General features: G+C 44.8%; 1 protein-coding gene across 2 annotated transcripts in view; it reads left to right on the plus strand.

Annotated features, from left to right (window-relative positions):
* pisd (phosphatidylserine decarboxylase) overlaps positions 1-21,226 on the plus strand; it is a 140,719-nt gene that overhangs the window by 10,345 nt on the left and 109,148 nt on the right. Inside the window, exon 3 of one of the 2 annotated variants that reach the window (XM_070887556.1) lies at positions 15,454-15,626. The exons of the other annotated variant lie outside the window; for it this stretch is intronic. Within the exon in view, the coding sequence (XP_070743657.1) occupies positions 15,454-15,626 (173 nt within the window). The remainder of the gene's footprint in view (positions 1-15,453; positions 15,627-21,226) is intronic. 2 annotated transcript variants of the gene reach the window in all.

Consider the following 21,226-nt stretch of genomic DNA (forward strand, 5'->3'; position numbering starts at 1 on the left):
ATTTTTTAAAGTGTAGACAAGGTTTTTTCGAGCGTACAAAAATCTTCACTTACTCCATTATAAGTTAGTTTGGAGTAAGTTTTCACTGCCGAAACTTTGAAAACAGGCGTAAGTGGCCGGACACGCCCCCTTTTGAAAGAAAATTCTGTTCCAAAGTGAAACTGTTCTAACTGACTAGAACTGGAGCAAATGCCGAGAATTTGAATTTCTAAGATACTCCGTTCTACACCAGTTGCTCCAAAAAATCAGGAGCAACTGAAGCCGAAACTTGGGCCCAATAAACCAGTTAGCCTAACATCTCGCTGGGAAAATGCTGGAGTCCACTATTAAAGAAGCAGGAGTGGGACATTTGGAAAAGCAAAATTCGGTCAGGCAGAGTCAGCAGTGTATTATGAAGGGGAAATCATATTTGACATTTGCTGGAGTTCATTGAGGATGTAACGAGCAGGGTGGATAAGGGGGAACCAGTGGATGTGGTGTATTTGGATTTCCAAAAGGCATTCGATAAGGTACAAGATAAAAGTGTATCTTGGTTGAGGGTAATATATTAGCATGGATAGAGGATTGGCTAACTATCAGAAAACAGAGAGTCGGGATAAATGGGTCATTTTCCGGTCGGCAAACAGTAACTGCCACAGAGATCGGTGCTGGGTCCTCAACTATTTAAAATCTATATTAATGACTTGGATGAAGGGACCGAGTGTAATGTAGCCAAGTTTGCTGATGATGCAAAGATGGGTGGGAAAGCAAATTGTGAGGAGGACACAAAAAATTTGCAAAGGGATATATATACAGGCTAAGTGAATGGGCAAAAATTTGGCAGATGGAGTATAATGTGGGAAAATGTGAGATTGTCCACTTTGGCAGAAAAAATAGAAAAGCAAATTATAATTTAAATGGAGAAAAATTGCAAAGTGCTGCAGTACAGAGAGACCTGGGGTCCTTGTGCATGAAACACAAAAAGTGAGTATGCAAGTACAGCAAGTAATCAGGAAGGCAAATGGAATGTTGGCCTTTATTGCAAGGGGGATAGAGTATAAAAGCAGAGAAGTCCTGCTACAACTGTACAGGGTATTGGTGAGGCCACACCTGGAGTACTGCGTACATTTTTGGTCTCTGTATTTAAGGAAGGATATACTTGCATTGGAGGCTGTTCAGAGAAGGTTCACTAGGTTGATCCCGGAGATGAGAGGGCTGACTTATCAAGATAGGTTGGGCCTATACTTCGAGTTCAGAAGAATGAGAGGTGGTCTTATCGAAACATAAGATAATGAGGGGGCTCAACAAGGTGGATGCAGAGAGGATACTTCCACTCACAGGGGAAACTAAAACTAGGGGACATTGTTTCAGAATTTAAAACTGAGATGTGAAGGAATTTCTTCTGAGAATTGTACATCTGTGGAATTATCTGCCCCAAAGAGTTGTGGAGGCTGGATCATTGAATATATTTAAGGCAGAGATAAACAGATTTTTGAGGGATAAAGGAATAAAGGGTAATGGGGAGCGGGCAGGGAAGTGGAGCTGAGTCCATGATCAGATCAGCCATGATCTTAAGTGGTGGAGCAGGCTCGTGGGGCGAAATGGCCTACTCCTGCTCCTATTTCTTATGTGCTTGTGTTAGGTCGTCAGGACATCGGGAGAACTCCCCTGCTCTTCAAAATAGTGCTTTTACGTACACCTGAGAGGGCAGGCAGGGCCTTGGTTTAAAGTCTTGTTCAAAAGACGGCACCACCGACAGTGCCGCACTCTCTCAGTACTGCACTGGAGTGTCAAGCAAGATTATGTGCTCGCGTCTCTGAAGTGGGGTCCAGCTAATTTGGTTTGCTCCACGTGTCATTAAGAGACTGAGTGCACTGGGCACATCAAAGGCCATAACACCATTGCCACTGTAATGTTGAAGGCCTGCACACCAGCAAACATAGAAAATAGGTGCAGGAGAGGCCATTCGGCCCTTCGAGCCTGTACCACCATTCAATATGATCATGGCTGATCATTCACCTCAGTTCCCCATTCCTGCCTTCTCTCCATACCCCTTGATCCCTTTAGTTGTATAGGCCACATCTAACTCTCTTTTGAATATATCTAATGAACTGGCCTGAACAACTTTCTGAGCGAAGAAGTTTCTCCTCATCTCAGTCATAAATGGCTTACCCCTTATCCTTAGACTTTGACCCCTGGTTCTGGACTTCCCCAACTTCGGGAACACTTTTCCTGCATCTAACCTGTCCAATCCCATCAGAATTTTATATGTTTCTATGAGATCCCCTCTTGTTCTTCTAAATTCCATTGAATTTAAGCCTAGTCGATCCAGTCTTTCTTCATATCTCATTCCTGTCATCCCGGAATCAGTTTGGTAAACCTTCGCTGCACTCCCTCAATAGCAAGAATGTCCTTCCTCAGATTAGGAGACCAAAACTGTACACAATATTCAAGGTGTGGCCTCAGCAAGGCCCTGTACAACTGTAGTAAGAGCTCCCTGCTCCTTTACTCAAATCATCTCTCTATGAAGGCCAACATGCCATTTACTTTCTTTACTGCTTGCTGTACCTGCATGCCAACTTTCAATGACTGATGTATTATGACACCCAGGTCTCATTGCACCTCCCCATTTACTAATCTGTTACCATCCAGATAATAATCTGCCTTCCTGTTTTTTCCAACAAAATGGATAACCTCACATTTATCTACATTATACCGCATCTACCATGTATTTACCCACTCACCTAACCTGTCCAAGTCACCCTGCAGCCTCTTAGCATCCTCCTCACAGCTCACACTGCCACCCAGCTTAGTGTCATCTGCAAATTTGCAGAAATTACATTCAATTCCTTTGTCTAAATCATTGATGTATATTGTAAATAGCTGGGGTCCCAGCACTGAACTTTGCGGTACCCCACTAGTCACTGCCTGCCATTCTGAAAAGGACAGGTTCATTCCTACTCTTTGCTTCCTGTCTGCCAACCAGTTCTCTATCCACGTCAGTACATTACCCCCAATACCATATGCTTTAATTTTGCATACTAATCTCTTGTGTGGGACCTTGTCAAAAGTCTTTTGAAAGTCTAAATACACCACATGCACTGGCTCCCCCTTGTCCACTCTACTAGTTACATCCTCAAAAAACTCCAGAAGATTTGTCAAGCATGATTTCCCTTTCATAAATCCATGCTGACTTGGACCGATTCTGTCACTGCTTTCCAAATGCGTTGCTGTTACATCGTTAATAATTGATTCCAACATGTTCCCCAGCACCGATGTCAGGCTAACCGGTCTATAATTCCGTGTTTTCTCTCCCCCCTTTTTTAAAAAGTGGGGTTACATTAGCTACCCTCCAATCCATAAGAACTGATCCAGAGTCCCTGGAATGTTGGAAAATGACCACCAATGCATCCACAATTTCTAGGGCCACTTCTTTAAGTATTCTGGGATGCAGACTATCAGGCCCTGGGGATTTATTGGCCTTCAGTCCCATCAATTTTCCTAACACAATTTGCTGACTAATAAGGATTTCCTTTAGTTTCTCTTTCTCGTTAGACCCTCGGTCCCCTAGTATTTCCGGAAGGTTATTTGTGTCTTCCTTAGTGAAGACAGAACCAAAGTATTTGTTCAATTGGTCTGCCATTTCTTTATTCCCCATTATAAATTCACCTGATTCTGACTGTAAGGGACCTACATTTGTCTTCAATAATCTTTTTCTCTTCACGTATCTGTAGAAGCTTTTGCAGTCAGTTTTTATGTTCCCTGCAAGCTTACTCTCATATTCTATTTTCCCTCACCAAATTAAACTCTTTGTCCTCCTCTGCTGAATTCCAAATTTCTCCCAGTCCTCAGTTTTGCTGCTTTTTCTGGCCAATTTATATGCCTCTTCCTTGGATTTAACACTTTCCCTAATTTCCCTTGTTAGCCACGATTGAGCCACCTACCCTTTTTTATTTTTACGCCAGACAGAGATGTACAATTGTTGAAGTTTATCCATGTAATTTTTAAATGTCTGCCATTGCCTATCCACCATCAACCCTTTAAGTATCATTCTCCAGTCTATCCTAACCAATTCATGTCTCATACCGTCGGAGTTACCTTTCTTTAAGTTCAGGACCCTAGTCTCTGAATTAACTGTGTCACTCTCCATCTTAATGAAGAATTCTACCATATTATGGTCACTCTTCCCCAAGGGGCCTCGCACAACAAGATTGCTAATTAATCCTCTCTCATCACACAACACCCAGTCTTGGATGGCCAGCTCTTTAGTTGGTTCCTTGACATATTGGTCTAGAAAACCATCCCTTATACACTCCTTGAAATCCTCCTCCACCGTATTGATACCAGTTTGTTTAGCCCAATCTATATGTAGATTAAAGTCACCCACGATAACTGCTGTACCTTTATTGCACGCATCCCTAATTTCCTGTTTGATGCCATTCCCAACCTCACTATGACTGTTTGGTGGTCTGTACACAACTCCCACTAGCATTTTCTGCCCTTTGGTGTTCTGCAGCTCTACCCATACAGATTCCACATCATCTACACTAATGTCCTTCCTTACTATTGCATTAATCTCCTCTTTAACCAGCAACGCTATCCCATCTCCTTTTCCTTTCAGTCTATCTTTCCTGAATATTGAATACTTTTGGATGTTGAGTTCCCAGCCTTGGTCATCCTGGAGCCATGTCTCCGTAATCCCAATTACATCATATCCGTTAATTGCTATCTGCGCAGTTAATTCATCCACCTTATTACGAATGCTCCTCGCATTGAGACACAGAGCCTTCAGGCTTGTTTTTTTAGCGCTCTTTGTCCTCTTAGAATTATGTTGTAATGTGGCCCTTTTTGACTTTTGCCTTGATTTCTCTGCCCTCCACTTTTACTTTTCTTCTTTATATCTTTTGCTTCTGACCCCATTTTACTTCCCTCTGTCTCCCTGCATCGATTCCCATCCCCCTCTCCTCAACAGCGCTAGCAAACACCCCCCCTAGGACATTGGTTCCAGTCCTGCTCAGGTGCAGACCGTCCGGTTTGTATTGGTCCCACCTCCCCAGAACCGGTTCCAATGTCCCAGGAATTTGAATCCCTCCCTTTTGCACCATTCCTCAAGCCACGTATTCATCTTAACTACCCTGCTATTTCTACTCTGACTAGCACTTGGCACTGGTAGCAATCCTGAGATTACTACCTTTGAGGTCCTACTTTTTAATTTAATTCCTAGCTCCATAAATTCAGCTTGTAGGACCTCATCCCGCTTTTTACCTATATTGTTGGTACCTATATGCACCACGACAACTGGCTGTTCACCCTCTCCCTCCAGAATGCCCTGCAGCCGCTCCGAGACATCCTTGACCCTTGCACCAGGGAGGTAACATACCATCCTGGAGTCTTGTTTGTGGCTGCAGAAATGCCTATCTATTCCCCTTACAATAGAATCCCCTATCACTATAGCTCACCCACTCTTTTTCCTGCCCTCCTGCGCAGCAGAGCCACCCGTGGTGCCATGAACTTGGCTGCTGCTGCCTTCCCCTGATTGGCCAGCTCCCCCAACAGTACCCAAGGTGGTATATCTGTTTTGGAGGGAGATGACCGCAGGGGACCCCTGCAATACCTTCCTTCCACTGCTCTTCCTAATGGTCACCCATTCCCTATCTGCCTGTGTAACCTTTACCTGCGGTGTGACCAACTCACTAAACGTGCTAATCACGACATCCTCTGCATCGCAGATGCTCCAGAGTGAATCCATGCGCAGCTCCAGTGCCGCAATGCGGTCTGTCAGGAGCTGCAGCCTATTCACTTCCCGCACACATAGCAAAGCTGTTCCAGTGCTTGCCCATCCACAAAATTCGATTGCCGCCCATTCTGCCTCCTCCCAATCATCAGTGAAGTGATGAAAAGACTCGTCAGATGACACTTCCTCACCAATAGCCTGCTAATCAGTATTTAGCCCAGGGTCTGTCAGCATCATCTGGCTCCAGACATCCTCACAGCCTTGATCTGAGCAAGAGCTTGAATGCCAGAGGAGAGGTGAGAGTAGCTGCTCTCCCTATTGAGGTGGCATTGGATCACGTATGGCGCTGAGGAGCCCTGGGGAGTTCCATGGGGATGAAAGGGAAAACCGTCCAGCAGCTCGAGTCATTCCTGACTCAAAGGGAGATTTCCTCAGGGCAGTGTACTCGACCCAAACATCTTCAGCAGCTTCATCAATGAGCTTCCATATGTCATAAGATCAGAGGTGGGGCTGTTCGCCTACGATTCCACATTGTTCAGCTCCATTCATAACTCCTCCGATAATGAAGCAGTCTACAGCAGGACCTGGACAATATCCAGGCTTGCGTTGACCAGTGCAGGTAACATTCGTGCCACACAGTGTCAAGTTACAGCCATCTTGAATAAGAAGAAGCCTAGCTATTTCCCTTTGACCATCAACACCACCACCGTTGCTGAGTTTCCCAACATTAACATGTTGAGGGTCACCATTGACCACAGGCGTAACTGGATCACCTCTCCCGCAGTTTCTTGCTGGGGCAGCATTGTCTTCAGGCACCTTGCTTAAGTGCCTATTATTAATGTGTGCGGTCAGACATTGGGCTATTTGAGTACAGGGTGCATCACAGCAGAACCCAGTCCTGTCTTGAGCATGTCCATACGCGCACTTCCAGCAGGAGCCGCTGGATAGCGAGCATGAACGCTGACTGATTGTTCCTCTTCCTATCCTGGGAGCACTGAGCCAGTTGCCGTACCCATCCCTGTTCTCCGACTTGAGATCAGCTACCTCTGTGAAGGCCAAGGATCGAATGTGGAACCTTTCTAGTTTGTTTGGCTTGGATGGATAAACTCCGAGTCATCAGAGGATCACAGACCACAAATCTCAACCTGGCAGCATTTCATAGAATCATAGAATAGTACAACACATAAGGAGGCCATCTGAGTGTAATGTAGCCAAATTTGCTAATGTTACAAAGATGGGTGGGAAAGCAAGTTGTGAGGAGGACACAAATAATCTGCAAAGGGATATAGATAGGCTCAGTGGGCAAAAATTTGGCAGATGGAGTATAATGTGGGAAAATGTGAGGTTATCCACTTTGGTAGGAAAAATTATAAAAACAAATTATTATTTAAATGGGGAGAGATTACAAAATGCTGCAGTACAGAGGGATCTGGGAATTCTTGTACATGAAACACAAAAAGTTAGCATGCAGGTACAGCAAGTAATCAGGAAGGCAAATGGAGTGTTGGCCTTTATTGTAAGGGGCATGGAGTACAACAGTAGGGAATTCCTGCTCCAACTGTACAGGGCGTTGGTAAGACCACACCTGGGGTACTGCGTTCAGTTTTGGTTTCCTTATTTAAGGAAGAATATACTTGCTTTGGAGGCTGTTCAGAGAAGGTACACAAGGTTGATTCCTGAGATGAAGAGGTTGTCATATGAAGAAAGGTTGAGTAGGTTGGGCCTATACTCATTGGGGTTTAGAAGATTGAACGGTGATCTTATTGAAACATATAAGATTCTGAGGGGTCTTGCCAGGGTAGATGTAGAGAGGATGTTTTCCCTCATGAGGGGATCTAGAACTAGGGGCCATAGTTTCAAAATAAGGGGTCATATATTTAAGGCAGAAATTAGGAGAAATTTCCTATCTGAGGGTTGTGAATGTTTGGAATTCTCTAGAAACATAGAAAATAGGTGCAGGAGTAGGCCATTCGGCCCTTCGAGCCTGCACCACCATTCAATAAGATCATGGCTGATCATTCCCTCAGTACCCCTTTCCTGCTTTTTCTCCATACCCCTTGATCCCCTTAGCCGTAAGGGCCATATCTAACTCCCTCTTGAATATATCCAATGAACTGGCATCAACAACTCTCTGCGGCAGGGAATTCCACAAGTTAACAACTCTCTGAGTGAAGAAGTTTCTCCTCATCTCAGTCCTAAATGGCCTACCCCTTATCCTAAGACTGTGTCCCCAGGTTCTGGACTTCCCCAACATCGGGAACATTCTACCCACATCTAACCTGTCCCGTCCCGTCAGAATCTTATATGTTTCTATGAGATGCCCTCTCATCCTTCTAAACTCCAATGTACAAAGGTCCAGTTGATCCAGTCTCTCCTCATATGTCAGTCCTACCATCCCGGGAATCAGTCTGGTGAACCTTCGCTGCACTCCCTCAATAGCAAGAACGTCCTTCCTCAGAGTAGGAGACCAAAACTGAACACAATATTCCACGTGAGGCCTCACCAAGGCCCTGTACAAATGCAGTAAGACCTCCCTGCTCCTATACTCAAATCCCCGAGCTATGAAGGCCAACATACCATTTGCCTTCTTCACCGCCTGTTGTACCTGTATGCCAATTTTCAATGACTGAAGAACCATGACACCCAGGTCTCGTTGCACCTCCCCGTTTCCTATTCTGCTGCCATTCAGGTAATAATCTGTCTTCATGTTTTTTGTCCCCAAAGTGGATAACCTCACATTTATCCATATCATACTGCATCTGCCATGCATTTGCCCACTCACCTAACCTGTCCAAGTCACCCTGCAGCCTCCTAGCGTCCCCCGCACAGCTCACACCGCCACCCAGTTTAGTGTCATCTGCAAACTTGGAGATATTACACTCAATTCCTTCATCCAAATCATTGATGTATATTGTAAAGAGCTGGGGTCCCAGCACTGAGCCCTGCGGCACTCCACTAGTCACTGCCTGCCATTCTGAAAAGGACCCGTTTATCCCGACTCTCTGCTTCCTGTCTGCCAACCAGTTCTCCATCCACGTCAGTATATTACCCCCAATACCATGTGCTTTGATTTTGCACACCGATCTCTTGTGTGGGACCTTGTCAAAAGCTTTTTGAAAGTCCAAATACACCACATCCACTGGTTCTCCCTTATCCACTCTACTAGTTACATCCTCTTAAAAATTCTAGAAGATTTGTCAAGCATGATTTCCACTTCATAAAGCCATGCTGACTTGGACCGATCCTGTCACTGCTTTCCAAATGCGCTGCTATTTCATCCTTAATAATTGATTCCAACATTTTCCCCATTACTGATGTCAGACTAACCGGTCTATAATTACCCGCTTTCTCTCTCCCTCTCTTTTTAAAAAGTGGTGTTACATTAGCTACCCTCCAGTCCATAGCAACTGATCCAGAGTCGATAGACTGTTGGAAAATGATCACCAATGCATTCACTATTTCTAGGGCCACTTCCTTAAGTACTCTGGGATGCAGACTATCAGGCCCCGGAGATTTATCGGCCTTCAATCCCATTAATTTCCCTAACACAATTTCCCGCCTAATAAGGATATCCTTCAGTTCCTCCTTCTCACTCGACCCTCGGTCCCCTAGTACTTCCGAAAGGTTATTTGTGTCTTCCTTAGTGAAGACAGAACCAAAGTATTTGTTCAATTGGTCTGCCATTTCTTTGTTCCCCATTATAAATTCACCTGAGTCCGATTGCTAGGGACCTACGTTTGTCTTCACTAATCTTTTTCTCTTCACATATCTATAGAAGCTTTTGCAGTCAGTTTTTATGTTCCCGGCAAGCAGCTTCTCGTACTCTATTTTCCCCCTCTTAATTAAACCCTTTGTCCTCCTCTGCTGAATTCTAAATTTCTCCCAGTCCTCAGGTTTGTTGCTTTTTCTGGCCAATTTATATGCCTCTTCCTTGGATTTAACACTATCCTTAATTTCCCTTGTTAGCCACGGTTGAGCCACCTTCCCTGTTTTATTTTTACTCCAGACAGGGATGTACAATTGCTGAAGTTCATCCATGTGATCTTTAAATGTTTGCCATAGCCTATCCACCGTCAACCCTTTAAGTATCATTTAGCAGTCTATTCTAGCAATTCACGCCTCAAACCATCAAAATTACCTTTCCTTAAATTCAGGACCCTAGTTTCTGAATTAACTGTGTCACTCTCCATCTTAATAAAGAATTCTACCATGTTATGGTCACTCTTCCCCAAGGGGTCTCGCACAACAAGATTGCTAATTAGTCCTTTCTCATTACACATCACCCAGTCTAGGATAGCCAGCTCCCTAGTTGGTTCCTCGACATATTGGTCTAGAAAACCATCCCTAATACACTCCAGGAAATCCTTCTCCACCGCATTGCTGCCAGTTTGGTTAGCCCAATCAATATGTAGATTAAAGTCACCCATGATAACTGCTGTACCTTTATTGCATGCATCCCTAATTTCTTGTTTGATGTTGTCCCCAACCTCACTACTACTGTTTGGTGGTCTGTACACAGCTCCCATTAGCGTTTTCTGCCCCTTGGTATTTCGTAGCTCCACCCATACCGATTCCACATCATCCAAGCTAATGTCCTTTCTTACTATTGCATTAATTTCCTCTTTAAACAGAAATGCCACCCCGCCTCCTTTTCCTTTCTGTCTATCCTTCCTAAATGTTGAATACCCCTGGATGTTGAGTTCCCAGCCTTGGTCACCCTGGAGCCATGTCTCCGTGATGCCAATCAGATCATACCCGTTAACTGCTATCTGCGCAGTTAATTCGTCCACCTTATTCCGAATACTCCTCGCATTGAGGCACAGAGCCTTCAGGTTTGTCTTTCTAACACACGTTGCCCCTTTAGAATTTTGGTGTAATGTGGCCCTTTTTGCTTTTTGCCTTAGGTTTCTCTGCCCTCCACTTTTACTTTTCTTCTTTGTATCTTTTGCTTCTACTTCCATTCTACTTCCCTCTGTCTCCCGGCATAGGTTCCCATCTCCCTGCCATATTAGTTTAACTCCTCCCCAACAGCACTAGCAAACACTCCCCCTCAGACTTTGGTTCCGGTCCTGCCCTGAGAGTGGTGGAGGCTGGGTGTTTGAATATATTTAAGGTGGAGATAGACATATTTTTGAACGACAAGGGAGTAGAGGGTAATGGGGAGCGGGCAGGGAAGTGGAATTGAGGCCAGGATCAGATCAGCCATGACCTTATTAAATGGCGGAGCAGGATTGAGGGGCCAAATTGCCTACTCCTCCTCCTATTTCTGATATTCTTATGTTCTTATGGCCCATCGAGTATGTGCCGGCTCTTTCGAAGAGCAATCCAGTTAGGCCTACTCGCACCCTCTTTTCCCATATCCCTGTTCCGTTTTGAAGTCTACTATTGAATCTGCATCCACCATCCTATCGGGCAATGCATTCCAAATCCTAACCACTCGTGTAAGAAAGTTTTTCCTCGGGTTCTTTAGCCAATCACCTTAAAACTGTGCACTCGTTATCGACCCTTCAGCCATTGGAAATAGTTTTTCTTTATTTACTCTATCTAAGCCCTTCATGATTTTATACACCTCAATCAAAAAAACATTTACTTTCTGTTTTTCCTGGTAGTCAAAGAACTGATGGGTGTGTAATCCTGTCTACCTGTGGTCTCACCTTGGTGGTAGTTTTGAGGGCCTGGTCTTCAAACACCCTTTTCCTCAGGCGGCCGAAGGCTGCACTGGCGCACTGGAAGAGGTGTTGGATCTCGTCGTCGATGCCGGCTCTTGTTGATAGGAGGCTCCTGAGATATGGGAAGTGGTCCACGGAGTCCAGGGCCTCGCCACCAAGCTGTAGTAATACCCGCCCTCCTGTATGGCTCAGAAACATGGATCATGTACAGTAGACATCTCAAGTTGCTGGAGAAATACCACCAACGATGTCTCCGCAAGATCCTACAAATCCCCTGGGAGGACAGACGCACCAACATTAGCGTCCTTGACCAGGCCAACATCCCCAGCATCAAAGCACTGACCACACTTGATCAGCTCCGCTGGGCAGGCCACATAGTTTGCATGCCAGACACGAGACTCCCAAAGCAAGTGCTTCACTCGGAGCTCCTTCACTGCAAACGAGCCAAAGGTGGTCAGCGGTCCTCTACAAGGACACCCTCAAAGCCTCCCTGATAAAGTGCGACATCCCCACTGACACCTGGGAGTCTCTGGCCCAAGACCGCCCTAAGTGGAGGAAGTGCATCCGAGAGGGCGCTGAGCACCTCGAGTCTCAACGCTGAGAGCATGCAGAAATCAAGCGCAGGCTGCGAAAGAGCGTGCGGCAAACCTGTCCCACCCACCCCTTCCCTCAACGACTGTCTGTCCCATCTGTGACAGGGACTGTGGTTCTCGTATTGGACTGTTCAGCCACCAAAGAACTTCAGAAGTGGAAGCAAGTCTTCCTCGATTCCGAAGGACTGCCTATGATGATGATGATGGTCTCACCTAGTGTATGTGGTACAGTAACGGGCACAACAAGCTCACCCTTTTACTCTACCTGACCTGCAATATGGGTGTCATGGGATAAAGCAGATGTTAAGTTATAAGTACAGCCATACTACTTGTAATTTATTTAAAAAGCACAAAACAGCTACAACTCTATCCGGTTCCTCTTGGTGGCAGTGTTGAGATGTCAGACATTGTTAAATGAATCATGGGCTGCTCTCATGCACACCCTAGTGGCCGGTGGCAGAATAGCAGAAGCCTGGGAGATTGTCGAGTGCATGCTCTCTTAGCCAGGGAACAGTTGTGCTTGTGGGTTCCTGAAGGGAAGGGGGAAGTAAGATTTTGCATGTACAGATATTGGATGCCACCCGTATTTAGAAATTAAGGAGGAACCTGAACTCTCGGTGTTCTCATTCAGCTTATTTACATAAGAACATAGAAAATAGGTGCAGGAGTAGGCCATTCGGCCCTTCGAGCCTGCACCACCATTCAATATGATCATGGCTGATCATGCAAATTCAGTACCCAATTCCTGCTTTCTCTCCATACCCCTTGATCCCTTTAGCCGTAAGGGCCACATCTAACTCCCTTTCGAATATATCTAACGAACTGGCCTCAACAACTTTCTGTGGTAGAGAATTCCACAGGTTCACAATTCTCTGCGTGAAGAAGTTTCTCCTCATCTCGGTCCTAAATGACTTACCCCTTATCCTTAAACTGTGACCACTGGTTCTGGACTTCCCCAACATCGGGAACATTCTTCCTGCATCTAACCTGTCCAATCCTGTCAGCATTTTATATGTTTCTTTGCGATCCACTCTCATTCTTCTAAATTCCAGTGAATATAAACCTAGTCGATCCAGTCTTTCTTCATATGTCAGTCCTGCCATCCTGGGAATCAGTCTGGTGAACCTTTGCTGCACTCCCTCAATAGCAAGAATGTCCTTCCTCCAGATTAGGAGACCAAAACTGCACACAATACTCAAGGTGTGGTCTCACTAAGGCCATGTACAACTGCAGTAAGACCTCCCTGCTTCTATACTCAAATCCCCTCGCTATGAAGGCCAGCATGCCATTTGCTTTCTTTACTGTCTGCTGTACCTGCATGCCTACCTTCAATGACTGATGTACCATGACACCCAGGTCTCGTTGCATCTCCCCATTTACTAATCTGTCACCATTCAGATAATAATCTGCCTTCCTGTTTTTGCCACCAAAGTGGATAACCTCACACTTATCCACATTATACTGCATCTGCCATGCCCATTCACCTAACCTGTCCAAAGTCCCCCTGCCGCCTCCTAGCATCCTCCTCGCAGCTCGCACTGCCACCCAGCTTAATGTCATCTGCAAACTTGGAGATATTACATTCAATTACTTCGTCTAAATCATTAATGTATATTGTAAATAGCTGGGGTCCCAGCACTGAACCCTGCAGCACCCCACTAATCACTGCCTGCCATTCTGAAAAGGACCTGTTTATTCCCACTCTTTGCTTCCTGTCTTCTAACCAGTTCTCTATCCACGTCAATACATTATCCCCAATACCATGTACCTTAATTTTGCACACTAATCTTTTGTGTGGGACCTTTTGAAAGTCCAAATACACCACATCCACTGGTTCTCCCTTATCCACTCTACTAGTTACATCCTCCAAAAACTAGAAGATTTGTCAAGCATGATTCCCCTTTCATAAATCCATGCTGATTTGGATCGATCCTGTCACTGCTTTCCAAATGCGCTGCTATTACATCTTTAATCATTGATTCCAACATTTTCCCCACCACCGATGTCAGGCTAACCGGTCTATTATTCCCTGTTTTCTCTCTCCTTTTTAAAAAAGTTTGGTTACATTAGCTACCCTCCAATCTATAGGAACTGATTTAGAGCCCATGGAATGTTGGAAAATGACCACCAATGCATCTACTATTTCTAGGGCAACTTCCTTTAAGTACTCAGGCCTTGGGGATTTATCGGCCTTTAGTTCCTTTAATTTTCCTAACACCATTTCCTGATAATAAGGATTTCCCTCAGTTCCCTTCTCGCTAGACCCTCAGTCCCCTAGTATTTTCGGGAGGTTATTCCTGTCTTCCTTAGTGAAGACAGAAACAAAGTATTTGTTCAATTGGTCTGCCATTTCCTTGTTCCCCTTTATGAATTCCCCTGCTTCTGACTGCAAGGGACCTACATTAGTCTTTACTAATCTTTTGCTCTTCACATATCTATAGAAGCTTTTGCAGTCAGTTTTTATGTTCCCTGCAAGCTTACTCTCATACTCTATTTTCCCCCTCCTAATTAAACCCTTAGTCCTCCTCTGCTGAATTCTAAATTTCTCCCAGTCCTCAGGTTTGCTGCTTTTTCTGGCCAATGTATATGCCTCTTCCTTGGATTTAACACTTTCCCTAATTTCCCTTGTTAGCCACGGTTGAACCACCTTCCCTTTTTTATTCTTACTCCACACAGGGATGTACAATTGTTGTCGTTCATCCATGTGATATTTAAATGTCTGCCATTGCCTATCCACCGTCAACCCTTTAAGTATCATTCTCCAGTCTATCCTAGCCAATTCACATCTCATACCGTCGAAGTTACCTTTCTTTAAGTTCAGGACCCTAGTCTCTGAATAAACTGTGTCATACTCCATCTTAATGAAGAATTCTACCATAATTATGGTCACTCTTCCCCAAGGGGCCCTGCACGACCAGATTGCTAATTAATCCTCTCTCGTTACACAAGACCCAGTCTTGGATGGTCTGCTCTCTAGTTGGTTCCTCGACATATTGGTCTAGAAAACCATCCCTTATACACTCCAGGAAATCCTCCTCCACAGTATTGCTACCAGTTTGGTTTTGCAGATTAAAGTCACCCATGATAACTGCTGTACCCTTATTGCATACGTCCCTAATTTCCTGTTTGATGCCATCCCCAATCTCCCTACTACTGTTTGGTGGTCTGTACACAACTCTTCACTCTTAAATGTATTCAATGACCCAGCTTCCACAGCTCTCTGAGGTAACGAATTCCACATCATCAGGTACAAACCTGTAACCACCAGTCCCTTCACTCTTGTGTTATGCAGTTCAAATTGCTCTCTCCAGATCCAACCCAAATTTGGATGGGCAAAAAGTATAATTATACCACTGGTAGAGTTTGTGAAGATAGTATAAACATTTCACAGCCCCAGCATTACACTCGTGATAAAACTGGCTGTTGGTAGGCTAGTCTAACCTTCATTCTGATTTCCTCTTGTTTTTGGTCTAAGCAGATCACCGGATTCTGCAGACAATCTCTTTTGGAGTTGTGACTCGTGTCCGTCCTCTGCATCTGTTAGTGGCCACGGGCAGTGGATATGTGGGATACTGGCAGTATGAAAAATACAAGCAGCGAGACCTTGAGCACCAAGGGCTGAAGCAACAAAGCATAGCTGCTGCGTGGCAGGTAGGTTAATGGGCATGGTGACTGGGCCCCATCAATAGTGCTTATTTTACTGCATTGGGGCAAAATCCCATCCCTTAAAGTAATAATCAGATGGAGATCGAGTGCAGCACGCCATTCTTCAATACGCATAACTTGAGATAACTTTGATGTAATCCCACTGTGAATCCACTTACCTCAGACAGGGCACTGAACAGATTTTATGGTTATGTAGTAACGTTTTTTTTTTAAAAAAGAATTCTTCCATAACTATTGTTGTTCTTTCTCCACCCTCCTGTTGTGTTTGTGCTTCCTAGAAAGTTTATATAACCTGGGAAGAGTGAATTCATTTTCAAAGATGATATATCCTATGACTGTTTGGAAAAGACAAATATAGAATACAAAACACAGTGGTTAGAATGGTGGGGGGGGGGGCGCAGGGGGGCATTAGTTTACAGATACTGAGGAGAGCGTGAATGGCCTAGAGGAGAGCCAGAGGTGATAGTAGGCTATTTGGGAGAAAATGAAATGGGAAAGAAACAGCTGGTCAAAAATTGTTTTAAGCAATTGCTAGGAAAGTGAAAGAGAAGGTCTGTAGCGCGGAGCTCTGGTAAAGGTAGAGAGTTCACATAGAATTAAGGGAGTGAGTGGTTAACTGTTTAATAAATTAGTGTTTCATTAAACAGTGTAATCTTTTTAGGTAAACCAGATTGGTACAGGAGAGATGAGCTCTATCCAGACAGGGCAGGATCAGACACACTGAGCCTGAAACTGAAGGTAAAATGGTAAATGTATATTTAGAAGTATTTACCGAAGAGCTTCAGTGGAAGAGTGAGGGGACTGGAGGGCTGGGCTTTGGTGGAGCGAGGGTACTGGAGGGATTAGACTTCATTGGGAGAGTGAGGGGACTGGAGGGATGGGCTTTGGGGTGTGAGGGTCCTAGAGGGATGGGCTTCAATGGGGGAGTGAGGGTCCTGGGTATAGACTTCAATGGGGGAGTGAGGGTATTGGGTATAGACTTCAATGGGGGAGTGAGGGTACTGGGTATAGACTTCAATGGGGGAGTGAGGGTTTACTGGGTATCGACTTCAATGGGGGAGTGAGGGTACTGGGTATAGACTTCAGTGGGGTAGTGAGGGTACTGGGTATAGACTTCAGTGGGGTAGTGAGGGTACTGGGTATAGACTTCAGTGGGGGAGTGAGGGTACTGGGTATAGACTTCAGAGGGGTAGTGAGGGTCCTGGGTATCGACTTCAATGGGGGAGTGAGGGTACTGGGTATAGACTTCAATGGGGGAGTGAGGGTACTGGGTATAGACTTCAATGGGGGAGTGAGGGTCCTTGGTATCGACTTCAATGGGGGAGTGAGGGTACTGGGTATAGACTTCAGTGGGGTAGTGAGGGTCCTGGGTATCGACTTCAGTGGGGTAGTGAGGGTCCTGGGTATCGACTTCAGTGGGGTAGTGAGGGTACTGGGTATAGACTTCAGTGGGAGAGTGAGGGTACTGGAGGCATGGGGTTCAATGGGTCTGTTTTCTTTGGAACAGAGAAGGCTGAGTGGGGACCTAATTGAGATGTATAAAATTATGAGGGTCCTTGATAGAGTGGATAGGAAGGACCTGTTTCCCTTGGCAACAATCAGGGAGCATAGATTTAAAGTAATTGGAAGTTTAGAGGAGATATGAGGGAGAATCTCTTTACCCAGAGGGTGGTGGGGGTCTGGAACTCACTGCCTGAAAGGGTGGTAGAGGCAGAAACCCTCACCACATTTTAAAATACTTGGTGTGCACTTAAAGTGCCATAACCTACAGGGCTATGGACCAAGAGCTGGAAAGTGGGATTAGGCTGGATAGCTCTTGGTTGGCTGGCGCGGACACGATGGGCCGAAATGGCCTCCTTCATGCTGTAAATTTCTATGTTTCTATGGAGGGAGGGGCTTCACTGGGGTGTGAGGGAACTGGAAGGATGGGCTTCAATGGGGAGTGAGTGAACTGGATTTAGACTTCAATGTGGGAGTGAGGGTGCTGGAGGAATGGGGTTCAATGGGGAATGAGGGAACTGGAGGGATGGTCTTCAATGGGGAGTGAGAGAACTGGATATAGACTTCAATGGGGAGTGAGGGAACTGGAGGGATGGGCTTCAATGGGGAGTGAGGGAACTGGAGGAATGGGCTTCAATGGGGAGTGAGGGAACTGGAGGAATGGGCTTCAATGGGGAGTGAGGGAACTGGATTTAGATTTCAATGGGGAGTGAGGGTCCTGGAGGGATGGGCTTCAATGGGGTGTGAGGGAACTGGAGGGATGGGCTTCAATGGGGAGTGAGGGTGCTGGGGGAATGGGGTTCAACGGGAGAGTGAAGGTACTGATTGGAGTGGCTTTTTCTTCTCCTTGACTTTTTATGATCTTGAATAGCTGATTTACAGCGTGTAAGGTGGCCGTTTGGCCCATCGTGCCCGTGCTGGCTCTTTGAAAGAGCTGTCATGCTTGGTGCCGCACCCTGGCTTTCTGTCCACAACCCTCTAAGTTCCTCATCCTGAAGCACCTGTCCAACTACTTTTTAAAATGATATATGGAACAGCTTCACCACCTTTTCAGGTCGAGCGTTCCCGATCCTGACCACTCTCTGAGAGGAACCATTTCTCCTCATCTCCCCGCTAGAACTTTTGCCAATGATTTTAAATCCATGACCTCTCTTTCTTGGTCCACTTACGCAAGATAATAGTTTTTCTCTATCTACTGTTATTTTCATATTGGTACTATTAAAAATATAAATCACAGCTGGTTACTTTTTAAAAGGTTTTTCAAAGTATTCTGTTTTTTAAATCCTGATGTATCAGTGTCAAAGGTATATTTTACCCACTCTGTTTTTTTCCTCTTGTTTCCTGACATCTATGCACTTTGGAGCAGGAGTCACTGGATTGTAAACGTTAGCTGTCCTCACCCCAGCACCTTCCAAGCCCAGGAGTGCTGAGGCCATTCGTAGTGTCCAAAACCACTGCCCCATTGCAATTCTCTCATTCAGGGTAGACCTTTGTGGCTTGGTACCATGCCTTTAACCCCCCCCGGGCCATGTGGCAGAGGGTGCGGGGAGCCTGAACAAGTTGTAAGCTTGCTTGTGAAAGGTTCTGTCAACACAGAATTGGCAGATGTTGAACACTGGCACAAGACACGTAATGTGGTGCTGCATGATTGAATTACGTGGAAGATTTTTTTCTCTTCAAACTAAAGGATTGTATTCGATGGAATTTGGAATGAGCTGCCCGGCTGGTGCAGCAAATGCTTTGACTGCTGCCAGCAAAGTCACTTAATATTCAATATTTATTTTAAATGTATGTGTTAAACTGCATAGTGTGTCTCGTACTGCATAATGTGTTTGTACACTATGATGTGTTTTGTTCTCTAGAACAAGGGCAAGTCTGCCATTAATGTGTATCTGATGTTTGTTCCATAGTGACCTGTAAGAATGTGGCGATAATTTATTTGCTTGGATGCTGGGATTGTTTAGTCTGTTCAAATTGGAGACAGACCTTGATCATGATAGTGGTTGTAAAATGGTCTCTATCTTGCCTGCTACTGTGTGCCTGCTTCACTTACACCATTTCTGCCTAGAGCGGGGAACAAAGAGCTGAGTCAACTGTGCAATGTGATCACGGTGTTCATATACAGTTCAGTGCTAAGGCTCGTTGAAGCTGGATGCATGAAATATCATACAATGTTGGCTGAGAATAAAACCACTGGGGATTTCTCAATGGTGAGAGGGTGAAAGCCTCTTACTGTGTGTTTGTGTGTCACACTTTCTCCATTCCCAACGTTGAGTTTTTTAATGATATTTTCTCCCTTTCCTCTTTCTCGGATCTCTCCCAGCTGACGAGGCAGCAGGCAAACCTGCTGTCGGAGGTGGGATGTAGTGTTATGTTTTATTTGATTGCAGGTAGAACTTCAAGCAGATCTGCTAATCTTGGAAGATTGTGAGCTGCTGTCTGGTTTAACCTCATTTCACATCCATCTGACTCTTGCGTATCCTACTCCAAAGCACACGCTGTTTCTGTACATAAAAGTAATATTTTGTAATTTTGCACAAACCTTTTGGAATGCAAATATCTGCCTGAAACCTGTTCAGCAATGCTGTATGGAGAATTTCAGCATAAGCCTTTCAAGACAATTGGTGCATGGTTATGAAATGTGCAGCATCCAACCAAACCTTGCGATCGATTGGTGCGATGAGAACTAGTTGGCTGTACGACCATTGTGTAATTAGCTGGGTAATGCATTACTCATGCTGGAAGTTTTTGCGTTATTCCCTTTTGTTTAAAGCTACTCTGGGCAGTGTTTCAGAAATGGCTAAGATTACTGAATGACACATTTTCGAGTAATGTGCTGAATATTGTTTTAAGAACATAGGAACAAACATCTGTTTCTAATATTGCTTTCTGCTGAATCATTTTATACAAAAATGGTGTTTTACGGAAATGTGTGTGGTAACCTTACTTGTGGTTGCCCTGTATTGTCTGCTTTATAGAATTCATGGTCTTTCCCTGTCAGATGCTGCTAGTGCATGTCTGTGTCTGTTTAATTGAGTAGAGTGTTTTTATTTCAAATTAATTTACATAACCACAGCATAAATATGGCCATTAGTTTTTGATGAGCTGTTAATAAATGCCTTTGAATGTGGGCTGGGGCCACACTTTTACTTGTCCTCGCAAGAGGTGGAGTAGCTTGTTAATGATATGGGGCAGTGAAGATAAAATTGTTATTGAAAAGCCTCATCACCCTGGTGGTGTGACAGTGTGATAGCTTCCAGATATGAGTCAGATTTTTCTGTACATCACATGAGGAAAATGTCTAGTCATATTTATAGTCTGTTTTAAAGGTAAGGGAGTTGGAAGATTTCCTCTGGCTTCTGTGTTTGTGACAGCTGTGGTTTTGCATTTTTCCAACGCTATTTTACATTTGCAGCTGGACAATAGTTTCCCTTAAGACTGGCACTTGTGTTTTATTCGCTGCTGCATGCAGGTTAATGTGCCTAGGTTTCACAGTTGACCCTTAATTGTGGTAAATCACTTGCTGGAGAATACGTGTTTCCCCATCATCTTCGAAGATGGGAGATACTGTTACCGGACCAATACGTACAGGCTGAAACCATTTGGTTAGATTTTATTTACAAGCAAAATAATGCAACAAGGCAAAGTATGACACTAAACTGCTCAACAGCTAAATAGAACAATGAAATAAGAATCATCTTACAAAGGGCCCACACTGTGATCTATGGATTGTAGGAGCATGTGTGCGCACTAGGTCCGTGCAGCAGAGCTTGGTCTCCGGTCGTCTTAGTTAACCCTTGCCACTGGATCAAGACCTAGCTCTGTCAAGCACGTGTGGTGACTGGAATGCAACGGTCACCCCACGTTAAAAGAATCCACGCACAGGCATCTTCCACCCTTCAATATGTAGTTCGGGACCTAGAATGTCAGGTCCCTCATTAAAACACCTGTGAACTCATCCCTTTTTGGTGTGGAAACAAGTCATCCTTGATACGAGGGACTGCCTAATACTAATACCCTTTTCAGGACTATGTTTCTTACAAGCTACAACATCTCTAGAAAGAACAGTCAGGCTTGTCTTTTTC

The sequence above is a fragment of the Pristiophorus japonicus genome, chromosome 8, assembly GCF_044704955.1.
Source record: "Pristiophorus japonicus isolate sPriJap1 chromosome 8, sPriJap1.hap1, whole genome shotgun sequence".
In the NCBI taxonomy this organism is placed as follows: domain Eukaryota; kingdom Metazoa; phylum Chordata; class Chondrichthyes; family Pristiophoridae; genus Pristiophorus; species Pristiophorus japonicus.